We start from the raw sequence: 12352 nt of genomic DNA, 5'->3' as shown, positions 1-12352 counted from the left end.
GATGTTTTAGAACCAGAGGGCAAAACAGAGGCTGAAAGAATCCACTGATCACCTCCTGAAAAAGATCCCAAAAAGAAAACTCCTAGGAATATTATAGCCAGGTTCCAGAATTCCCACATTAAGGAGAGAATATTACAAGCAGCCAGGAAGAAACAATTTGAATATTGTGGAAACACAATCAGGATAACACAGGATCAGGCAGCTTCTACACTTAGGGATCAAAGGGCTTGGAATAGGATATTCCAGAGGTCAAAGGAGATGGGATTAAAACCAAGAATCACCTACCCAGCAAAACTGAGTATCTTGTTTCAGGGGAAAATGTGGTCATTCAGTGGAATAGAGGACTTTCAAGCATTCTTGCTGAAAAAAACCAGAGTTGAATAGAAAATTTGACATTCAGATACAAGAAGTATGAGAAGGTAAACAGGTAAAAGAAATCATAAGGAACTTATCAAAGTTGAACTATTTACATTCCTACATGGAAAAATGATAATTGTAACTTATGAAACTTTTCTCAGTAGTTGAATGGAATAAAAATATATATGTCTATATATGAGGGTATATGGGCATTATGAATACATATGTGAATATGTGTACAGGTATACATAGATAGAGGGCACAGGACCAATTTAACAGGAAGGGATGATACTTAAAAGGTGAAATTAAGAGGTGAGAGAGGAATATAATGAGAGGAGATGGGGATAGACAGAATGGGGTAAAATATCTCATATAGAAGAGGCAAGGGAAAATGGTTACAATGGAAGGGAAGGATAGGAAGGCAAAAGGGAATGGGTCAATCTTATTCCCATTGAATTTGGCTTGAGGAGGGAATGAAATACACACTAAATAGGGTATCTCACCCTCCAGGAGAGTAGGGGAGAAAGGGGATGAGAGGGGGGATGATGGAAGGGAGGGCAGGCTGGGGGAGGGAAGTTGGACGCACCCACTTTTGAAAAGGGACAGGATCAAAGGGGAGAATAGAACAAGTGGGAGGTAGGATAGGAGGGAGGGAAATATAGTCAGTCTTTTACAATATATCTACTATGTTATTGTTTTGCATTAGCCACACATGTACAACCTATACTGAACTGCTTATCTTCCCAGTAAGGGTGGCTGACAAGGAAGGAAGGGAATTAATCTGGAATTCAAAGTTTTAAAATCAAATACTGTATACAAATAGTGTATATATACACTATTATTAATACTATTTTACATGTAATTGGGAAATAAGATATACAGGCACTGGGGCACAGAGATCCACTGGAAAAGTCGAAAGGGGTATGGGAGAAAATATGGGAGAGAGCAGATTGGAGGAGGGGATATCCTGTGGGACTGCTATTTTGGGGCGGTGGGTAGGGGAAAAACAGGGAGTAAATTTGTAACTCAAAATCTGGCGGAAATGAATGATATAAATCAGAAGTTAATAAAGCTTTTGAAAAATAAAAAAAAATTGTTGGGGTCTATGAACTTTTAAAAAATATTCTAATAAATATTTCATTACAATTGGTTTCCCTTGTAATCTTGAATTTATACATTTAAAACATTATTCTGAGGAGTACATAGGCTCCACTAGACTGCTAAAGAGGTCTATAACACAAAAAAGGTTAATAACTTCTGTTCTAAATCAAGTAAGAACACCATGCCATTTTATTTTTTTAAATATTTGCTCTGGTCATGTAATTTAAAAATAGTGATTTCTGTCCTTAGTCATAATGGGTAGCTACTATTCAGAAACTGATTAACAGAACTATTGATTTATAGTTTTAAAAGTTTCTAATTTTGATGATAAAAAATATAATTAAGCCAGAGTTATACTATGTCATGGCAATTACATAGAAATTGGAAAGTTAACTCTTTTGAGTTGTCTAGATTAGTGTCACATGTCTAGTCCTAGTGAAATGATATGTCATTTAAGTAAAACAAATAATAAAGTGATGCCTTTAAATTGAAAAGCAGAATGGAAAATCTCTAATATCAAATTTAAATCAGAAAATACTAAAGGCCTCCACCAAATAAAAAATGAAAACTAGAAACAAAGTAATGCCAGGAAGGGATTCTAGACATGCCAGAAAATCATTTTCCATTTTCTTTTTTCAGAAGTAATTAAAATTTATTTTACTTTTTCACCTAATGAGTCATATAGAATGGAAACAACTAAGTATTCTAGTCACATGAAATATCTGGAAACTTACTTCATTCTTTCCTCTTCACTCAATGTCTTCCACAGTTCTTCAATTTGTACTGTCATATCCTCTACATGGATCTTTGAATTTTCACTGAGAAATTTTGAACGCTGATCTTGAACAAAAAGGGCTCTTGCTGAAATGGGCTTCTTAATTACTCGGCTGCTAATTAAATCATAGGCTGTAACTTGCCCACATTTGTCATCTATCACATTTGATTTCTTTTTATTGGGGCTTTTACTGGGACTCTTCTGTTCAGGATTCTGTTGATTACTGTTTATATTTACATCAGATAGTAAACTTTTTGCTGGTGGCACAAAAATTTTCACAGGTTCAATGTTCTTTCCTACTGAATTTTTAAGGGCAGTTCCCTTACTCCAGTCATCTGCACAGATTTCAAAAGATGTTTCAGATACTATGGCTTCCTCATTTTTTTCCATCTCATTAATAGGATTGTCTCCATTGCCATTTAAAGACTGAATGTCCTTTAGAATTTGCAGATTAGATGTTTCACTATGTTGGCCATGGTTATCCTTACTTGATGAAAAATTATTTATGAAGATGTCTTGACATGTATCTTGATTTGCCTTATCAGTGCTAGAAATTTCACCATCGAAACCATGAGAATTATCATGACAAATTATCTGATGCTTTAAGCAGACCTCAGTGTTATTTCCTGATTCACAATTTTGCATGTCATGTTGGAATGAAAAGGTTGAAATATCAACATTTGGATAACTATTTCCAGATGATTCCATTTCATTAACATGCACATCTGTTAGTACTGTTCTGTTAACAGCCATGTCAACTGAGGAAACATCTGCTTTATTATTTTCACGAGAATTTGTACTAGGTAGTGGTCCATACCAGGATGTCAACACATTTTCAACAGCAATTAAAACAGATTCCTAAAAACAAAAGTCATGAAATGTTAGAATAAATCATGTATAAAATAATTAATAGATGTGTAGGAAACATGACAAAAATAAGAAAACATTTGTATATAAACCTGCAGTTAAAGAATGATTCTATAAACCCCATTTTCATCTGACTTCTCAGTTTTGCAATCTACCTTTCAACTTCTACATTGGATGCATTTAGGCATGCCTAATGATACAAACATAAATTAGGTCATTTTTATAGGCCACAAAGTCCAGTATCTTGTTTTTGATGATGGCATTAAGGGATGTTTAGCGTAAGGTCATTATTGCTCATCGTAACATCTACAAAAAAGGTTAAACATTTAGCTCAGCAGCTATCCTTAGAGTTCTCTAATAACCTGTTATGAATCAATGAATTTTACCTAAGTCTTTTTTAATCTATTTGTATTTTTCAATCTATAGTTGGTCTCTGGGGTAATAGGTTCCATAAATTTAATAATTTCTTTTACTTAAACTAAAATTATCTTTTTCAAACTTCAAAGGACACCTTCTTCCTCATGTCATTTCTTTTCCTTATCTTCTCCTTCCCCACCTTATCATCTTTTACTTTTTTCCTTCCCTCTGCTGATATGGAGTACAGAAAGGTATGCAGGTACAGGGGAAGAAGGGGTAAAAGAAAGCTCTGTGAAATTATATCAAGGAGGTCAAACTTGGCCTCAATTTCTCTAAGATTGAAGATCTGGTGGAATAAATTATTCTAGCCATGCCTTTGAGAAGTTTATGAACTTCAATCAAATTCTGACTCAGATTTTATCTTTCCACACCCAAGAGTTAACATAAATAGCATGAAGAACATATATGAAATTGTTACCTTATTTTGTAATAATACTTGACTTTTATCAGGTGTTAAATTTACATCCACATCAGCCGCAGGCACAACAATTTTCATGAAGAAGACTGGATAAGAACGAGTTGACTCTTTTAGGCATCTCTCATTGTAGTAGTGTCGAATTAACTACAAATGTATGTAGCAAATTTAAGTTAGAGTTAACTGGAAAATAGAGAAGGTGATACCAATTTAAAAATAATGAGCACAGGAACATATTTATCAAAGAAATTGAAGTGATGGCAGATAAAACATGAAGGGACATTTTCTATTCTAAAGTTTCTTTAGAGACTTTGAGTCGTTATGAAAATCTAAAGAAACAATTATGATCAGAGAAAATCCAGTGTCCCAAAGTCACTAGCTCCATGATTCAAAGGCAGTTTTTTAAAAAAAATTCTAGTACCTATAAAATAAAAATTTGTTCTCTGTTTGTAAATGAAAATATATCTAGTTTTGATTCTTGTACCAGATTTTTTAATTTTCCCAAGTGTGGTTACCTTTAAGATGTCTTTTTGATGAACTGGTCGATTATTTATAAAAATAAAACTCCTTTCTGGGGTTGAAAGATTTGTCAAAGAATGATCAGAGTCAAGCTTTGGAAGAAATCCACTCAAATAAATCTAAAATTTTAAGAAAAAGTGAAATATTAATTTTAAAACAATTCATATGTACTTTTGTTAATAAAGATGATCTCTGAAATAGGATAGGGATTGTGGTAGAGACTGGACCTGTGATTTCCTCAATGTAAGTAACTCCCATATGAAGAAGCTCCTTGTACAATCACAAGATGGTACTTTCTCTGCAATTTCTAGTTTTACAGCAGGGGTCCATAGCCTTTTTTGGTAACATGGATTCCTTTGGTAGTCTGATGAAGTCTTTGAACCCTTTCTCAGAATGTTTTTAAATGCACAAAATACATAGGATTACAAAGGAAACCAATTATATTGAAACATAGCTACCACAAAAATTTTTTGACCATAGGTTAATTAGTGATTTCCTAAATACACCAAAAAATATAAATGAATTTGAAATAATAGTTAAGAAACAAGGGACTCCCCTGCTTCTCCCTCCCCATCCAGGCCCTTAAGGAGAGTTAGCCTTTTAACAGTCTTTTTTAGAGTAAGCCTCTTTCCTCAGTTTTATTATATAAATGAATATAAGTGGGTAGTTAATGGCATATAACTTTATATGTATATATATTTTACGAAACTAGTTAACTACATAGTTAAATACACATAATTATGTATACATGTAACAATGTATATAACTATATGGTTTTATATAACTACACACACACACACACACACACACACACAAACTACCCACCCTATAAAACCACAATATAACAGTTTCATTTATAGCCTTAGTTCCAATATTTTCATGACTAGGAGAATATGACATAACTTTGATTACAGAGTTCAATACTATTCAATTTTATGGTTTCTTTCCCTAACATCATTCCCTTTCATTGTCATCTTTGCCCTTCTTTTCTTACCCTATACCCTTTTCTCTTTCTCTCTGAAAAACAGAAAGGTTGCTTACAGAGTGAGAGAAGGAAAACCAAGAGCAATATTAAGCATTATGTTGAACATGAATGAATGAAAAAGCACTCATTAAACTTGGTCTTAATTTCTCTAAGTCTGAACATATTCTTTTCTAAAGATCTTCTTGGTTATGAATTAAAAAGTTAAAAATATCAAACATAAACATTTATCAGTTGTCACTCCTATATAAAATTTTATGCCACCTACAAAAGTGTCCTTGTCACCCTCCCATCTATATGCAGAATGTGGGAATATTCAGAAAAAAAAATGCAAAACTTACTTCCATATTTATTATGTCTCATTTCAATTTTGAGGATCTGTAAGGCAATAGCCAACTTGTAAAATAATAATCTTTCCGAATTTTTGTTTAATTTTTGGAGTCTCTTGGAACTCAATAAAATTAATGACTTGTTAATTTTTAACTTTTAAATTAAATTAATAAATTAGGCATTACATTTGTATAGCTTGTATTCATGTTTGCATTTTTGTTTTTAATACTTCCAGAGGAGCTATAGGTTTGAAGTAAGGGGAGACTTCAGCAAAAGATGAGAAGAAAAGGAAGAAGAGGCATGGGAAAATCTCTTGTTCTATCCATTCAGTTCAATTCAGTCCCCTGACTGTAGAGGCTCTGTTTCTAGGCTAGCCACACTCATCCTACTCATCTCTGCCAATATTATCGTGCTAATTCTTCACTCTGGCTGTCCCTGGCAGTCCAACAATCTTCTACTCCCACATCTGATCAGGCCTGCCTCAATGCTACTCAAGTAAGTTCCCTGAGGGCAGGTTAACCTTTCTTTTTTTCTTTCTATTTCCAAAGTGTAGTACAGTGCCTGGGACACAGTAAGTGCTTAGTAAGTTCTTGGTGACTGTCTCCCTTACCCATACATTCACATAAAAAAATTAGCCTTCTTGTGCCTCTGCCTTCCATGGTGACTGCTAGATGACCTAATAAATAACTTAATATGCAAAAATGGAAGAAGACTTGGGCAGAGAGTATCTCCTTCCAGGAACTTTCCTCTTCTCCCAAATAACAAGTGAATTTTAACTCTGGCTTCTCAAAAATATTCTCCTGACATTATAAAATTTCTGACTACAGAAGAGTAGCTTAGCAAAGAAGCTGTTTCTGGATAGGCAGAAGGACCCTGAGGCACCTTACAAGACACAGTGTGGGTTGCCACCTAAGTAAAAGGTTGTCCCTGAGGCTGCAAATAAGTTTTAAGTGTTTAGAGATCTGCATTACGCATTACTTCTTTTAGACCACTAAGTGCATTATTGTTTCTGTGCCAAATTTTACCAATTAGTGAAAATAAATAAATAAATCCGCATCATCCATTACAAATGATACTACTTAATTCATTGTAAAATTTCACAGTACTTATAAATGGTAGTTTAATTTATAAGGTAACATGAGATATCTCCGTAGCACCTGCTGAGCAGTAGGGTGAGGCTGCTGGGTCTTTGAAAGATTTACAGGGTTTATGAATTTCCAAAAAAGACTCTGCCTCAGAAAGGATAATGAGCAAATAAAAAAATATTCCTAGTGTTTCATTTTCTTGCTTTTGTCTAATTAATTTTAAAAAAATTATAATTTAAGCATAGGACAAACATATGGTTAAGGCTAATCTTAACATTATAATATTTAGCTTATATTACTGAAGCTATATAAAAGGTGAAATCAAAACAAAATGGAAAATAAATTGAAGCAACTATCAAATCAAAATTTCTATGGGCAAGAGAATTTTATATGGCTAGCTGAAATGTATTCACTTTATGGTTGACAATTCTTCATTAAGAAAATACACAAATTTTTGCAAAAATATTTATGTACACTAAGGAAATTTCAAGGAATAAGTATGTCTTTTTTTTTTTTTGGAGGGGGGAAGGCAAAGCAATTGGGATTAAGTGACTTGCCCAAGATCACACAGCTAGTAAGTGTGTCAAGTGTCTGAGGCCACATTTGAACTGATTCCAGGGCCCATGCTCTATTCACTATGCCACCTAGCTGCCCCAGAATAAATATTTCTAATTTTTAAAAAAAGGCTTTAAAGCAAATTGGCATGACTTCCACAGGTTCTATGCCTATGAACAAGCAGGCTGAAGTGATCTTACTGGATATACTGGAAATTTAAACAAGAAAGAATCCAAGCAGTGTGATGTATGCAGGGCTTGCAAACTGTATCTCTGTGTAAAAAGAAAAGGATGCAGCAACTTTCAATTAAACATGGAGGGACTGAAAAAAGACAAATTCAAATAACATATAAAATGAAAATCAGGCTAGGTCACAAAGGAGAAAAAGAAACATCAGGTAAAAAAAAAGATATATTCTGTTAAAGACACAAAAGACAATATGTTGTTTTATTAAATAATTATTCATTAACAAAGGGTAAAACAGCAAAAAACTTTTCTAATTTGGTCTGAAGAAAAACTTGATTATAAGAGAAATGAAAGGGTACATGGGGAGGGGGTAGGGGTAGGGTCAAGATGGTGGCATAGAAGCAGGAAAACTCCATGAGCTCCCCCCATAACCACCTCAAACACCTATAAAATATGACTCTAAACAAATTTTAGAGCACAGAACCCACAAAGTGACAGAGAGAAACAAATCTCCCACTGAAGGCAGCCTGGCAGGCAGACAGGAAGGGTTCATCCCAGCATGCTGGGAGCCAGGCCCAGCCCCGCGTGAGCCCCCAGTTTTAGCCCAAGGGGGGGCCCAACAAGCAGATGCAGTGGACTTTGGGAGAGTGGATCACCAGAAGCAGTGGTTCCAGAATTATCAACCCATAACTGCCAAAGAAAAAGTGAGAGGTAAGTGTAGAACTCTGTTAGAGCAGTCTGGCCCCTGCCCCTGAAGCTAGAAGTGGTAGAGCTTTGGCGGCTGTGCAGCTGCCTCCACGTGGAAACAATCAGGATAACACAGGATCTGGCAGCTTCTACATTAAGGGACTGAAGGGCTTGGAATATGATATTCCAGAGGTCAAAGGAGCTAGGATTAAAACCAAGAATCACCTACCCAGCAAAACTGAGTATTATGTTTCAGGAGAAAATATCATCATTCAATGAAATAGAGGACATTCAAGCATTCTTAATGAAAAAACCAGAGTTGAATAGAAAATCTGACATTCAAATACAAGAAGCAAGAAAAGTATGAGAAGGTAAACAGGGGAAAAAAACCATAAAGAACTTATCTGTTGGGAGCCAAAGAGGTCTGAGCCAGGAATTCCAATAATTACCTTGATATCAATGGACCCGAATATCAAAGACCTCTTTAAGAAGCCACTTTTCCTCAAGTTAGCTCCTGAGTTCTTTTGATATGGGTTACACTTATAAGGATGTTGTTTGAGTTCTGAAACCAACAGGCTCTGCCCCAAGCCTTTAGTTGTTCAAAACCAAAATATTTGAACTCTTAAGGTGGTCTGTTACTATGCAGATGTACTTGATGATGCAGCTTTGACTTCAGGCCTTGAAGCCAGAGCATCCTTTGTAATGTGACTGTACATGAAAGGAGTTAACTGGCTCTTCCTAAGACTTTCTGGCACCTACAGAACAAAAGGCCTTACTGCCATGCTAGTTCCAGGATATGACAGACTAAGAGAATAATATGAATACTTGAGATCCCTTCCTTTTTCTCACTGCTCTATAAAAACCTTGTCCTAAGAATCAATAAATGGAGTTCATCGTTCTTCCTTGAACTACCCACATGGCCTGGTCATTTCTTATTCACCTCTCCAAATCATGCTAAGTGCTGGACACTGAGCAGCCAACGGCAATTATCAAAGTTAAACTATTTACATGCCTACATGGAAAAGCAATAATTGTAACTTATGAAACTTTTCTCAGTATGAGGATAGTTGAAGGGAATATAAATGTGTATATATATGTATGCATCATATATGTATATATATGATAGACATATATGTATATCTATATATAGACATATAGGAGGGTATATGGGCATATGAATACATATGTGAGTGTGTGTATATATGTGTACAGGTATACATAGACAGAGGGCACACATCAATTGAATAGGAAGGGATGATATTTAAAAGGCAAAATTGAGAGGTGAGAGAGGAATATAATGAGAGGAGATGGGGAAAGACAGAATAGGGTAAATCATCTCATATAGAAGAGGCAAGGGATAACTGTTACAATGGAGGAGAAGAACAGGAAGGCAAAAGCGAATGGGTCAACTTTACTCTCACTGAATTTGGCTTAGGAAGGGAATGACATACACGCTAAATTGGGTATCTTGCCCTATAGGACAGTAGGGGGAAAGGGGATGAGAGGGGGGATGATGAAGGAGAGGGCAGGTTGGGGAAGGGTAGTTAGAAGCATACACTTTTGAAAAGGGACAGGATCAAAGCAAAGAATAGAACAAGTGGGGGGCCGAATACGATGGAGGGAAATATAGTCAGTCTTTCACAATATATCCACTATGGAAATGTTTTGCGTAGCTACACGTGTACAACCTATATTGAATTGCTTGTCTTCCTACTAAGGGTGGGTGATGAGGGAGGAAGGGAATGAATCTGGAATTCAAAGTTTTAAAATAAAATGTTTTTAAAAATATATTATTATTATTTTACATTTTAAAATGTAAAATACATTTTACAATATATTATTTTACATGTAACTGGGAAATAAGATATATAGGCATTGGGAGATGGAGATCCATCTTCCCTACTGGAAATTCAGAGGGGGAATGGGGGAATACATAGGAGAGACCAGACTGGGGAAGGGGATATACAGTGGGATTGCTGTTTTGGGGTGGGGGGTAGGGGAAAGATAGGGAGAAAATTTGTAACTCAAAATCTTGTGGAAACAAATGATGTAAACTAAAAATAAATATAAAATTTAATTTAAAAAATAAAATAAAAATAAAAAAAAGAAAGGGCAGACAGACTCTTAATGTGTTAACAGTGTATGATCCGAGTAACTCCTATTGTACCCAAGTATAAAGTTAAATAATTAGATACAATTTTAAAATATAGTAAGTGTTCAAGTCAGAAGAGTTTAGGACAAGCAGCAAAATTTGTGTTAAGGAATTGGTAAAAATTACAGGACTCAGTGATTCCTAGAAATACTAGAGAGTTGTCAAAGTTCAAATATTCTGCTCATATTTTGAAAGATTAATTTAAAAAACTCTTCCAATAAGGTCCTAGTTCTACAAAGCTCGAAAGGCTTGAAACATGGTCCTTGTGATAGATGGACTATACCTTACTGGAGGACCTGCCTTTCTAACTTTAGAGAAGCTCAGCAGTTGGTGGGACCAGGGAATAATGAGTTTTTTGAGCAGAGAAATTTTTGGAGATTACATACTAAGTTATAGAGAGACTGCAATCTCTGTCAATAGAGTACCCACACTGATAAATTTATACATCCTTGAAGCACTACAGTATAAGTAAGTTGCAAACTTCAGACTAGTCAGTCAGCTTAGCCTGAGAAGACAATCAGGAAAAAAATGTTTACAAAATTTAAAATGACAAGAGATACTAATATAAGGGACCTCAGAGAATCTAATCCAAACTGTATCTGACCAGGATACCTTAACCACATACCCAGCATGTAGTTATCCAGCCTTTGTATTAAATAACCCTCAGAAAGGGGAAACTCAGTATTTCTTGATAATAAGATATAAATAAAATTATACCTCCAGACCCTGGTTTTTGGGATAATAACTCACTATTTGACAAAAACTGCTGGGAAAACTGGAATATAGTATGGCAGAAACTGGGCATAGACCATTATCTAACACCATATACCAAAATCAAGTCTAAATGGGTTCATGATCTAGGTATAAAGGTTGATACTGTAAGCAGTCTCCTAAAACAAGGAATAGTTTACCTATCAGACTTGTGGAGAGGGAAAGACTTTATGACTAAACAAGAATTAGAGAACATTATAAAATGATTAATTTTGACTACATGAAATTGAAAAGTTTCTGTACAAACAAAGCCAATGAAACCAAGATTAAGAGGGAGGTGGGAAATTGGGAAAGAATCTTTACAACCTATGTCTCTGACAAAGGACTCATTTCTAAAATATACAGAGAATTGAGTCAAATTTATAAGAATACAAGTCATTCCCCAATTGATAAATGGTCAAAGGATATGAACAGGCAGTTTTCAGAGAAAGAAATTAAAGCTATCTATAAGCACATGAAGAAATGCTCTAATTCACTATTGATTAGAGAAATGCAAATCAAAACAACTCTGAGGTACCACATCTCACCAGTCAGATTGGCTAAGATGACAAAACAGGAAAATGACAAATGCTGGAGAGGATGTGGGCAAACTGGAACACTAATGCATTGTTGGTGGAGTTGTGAACTGATCCAGCCTTTCTGGAGAGCAATCTGGAATTATGCCCAAAGGGCTATAAATACTTTCATACCCTTTGATCCAGCAATACCACTCCTAGGGTTATATCCCAAAGAGATCATAGAAATGGGAGAAAGACCCATATGTACAAAAATGTTTATAGTTTTTGTGGTGGCAAAGAATTGGAAATTAAGGGGGTGCCCATCAATTGGGGAATGGCTGAACAAGTTGTGGTATATGCATGTTATGGAATACTATTGTGCTATAAGAAACGAGGAGCAGGCAGTCTTCATATTTACCTGGAGAGGATTAAAAGAACTGATGCTGAGTGAGAAGAGTAGAACCAGGAGAAATTTGTACACAATTACAGACACAACGTATGTGTGATGACCAACTTTGATAGACTGGACTCTTCTCAGCAATGCAGGGATAAGTCAATCCCAAAAGATGCATGATGGAGAGAAAAATGTGCATCCAGAGAAAGAACTAGAAAGAACTAAGTTTATATCCAGGTGGAAGCAAAATACCTGATCTTTTT

At 35.3% G+C, this 12352-nt stretch overlaps 1 protein-coding gene across 7 annotated transcripts in view; it reads right to left on the bottom strand.

Moving 5' to 3' along the window:
* Positions 1-12352, bottom strand: part of PMS1 (PMS1 homolog 1, mismatch repair system component) — a 122998-nt gene that overhangs the window by 22710 nt on the left and 87936 nt on the right. For all 7 annotated transcript variants that reach the window (XM_069064550.1, XM_069064554.1, XM_069064552.1 and 4 more), the window contains 3 exons: positions 4448-4570; positions 3936-4079; positions 2193-3091 (listed from right to left, as the gene is read on the bottom strand). In XM_069064550.1, the coding sequence (XP_068920651.1) occupies positions 2193-3091; positions 3936-4079; positions 4448-4570 (1166 nt within the window). The remainder of the gene's footprint in view (positions 1-2192; positions 3092-3935; positions 4080-4447; positions 4571-12352) is intronic.

This window comes from Petaurus breviceps, unplaced genomic scaffold (assembly GCF_028583685.1).
Source record: "Petaurus breviceps papuanus isolate PSGF00001 unplaced genomic scaffold, PetGlider_PUasm1.0 90638, whole genome shotgun sequence".
Taxonomy (NCBI): Eukaryota; Metazoa; Chordata; class Mammalia; order Diprotodontia; family Petauridae; genus Petaurus; species Petaurus breviceps.
This window is presented reverse-complemented; position numbering and strand designations above follow the sequence as displayed.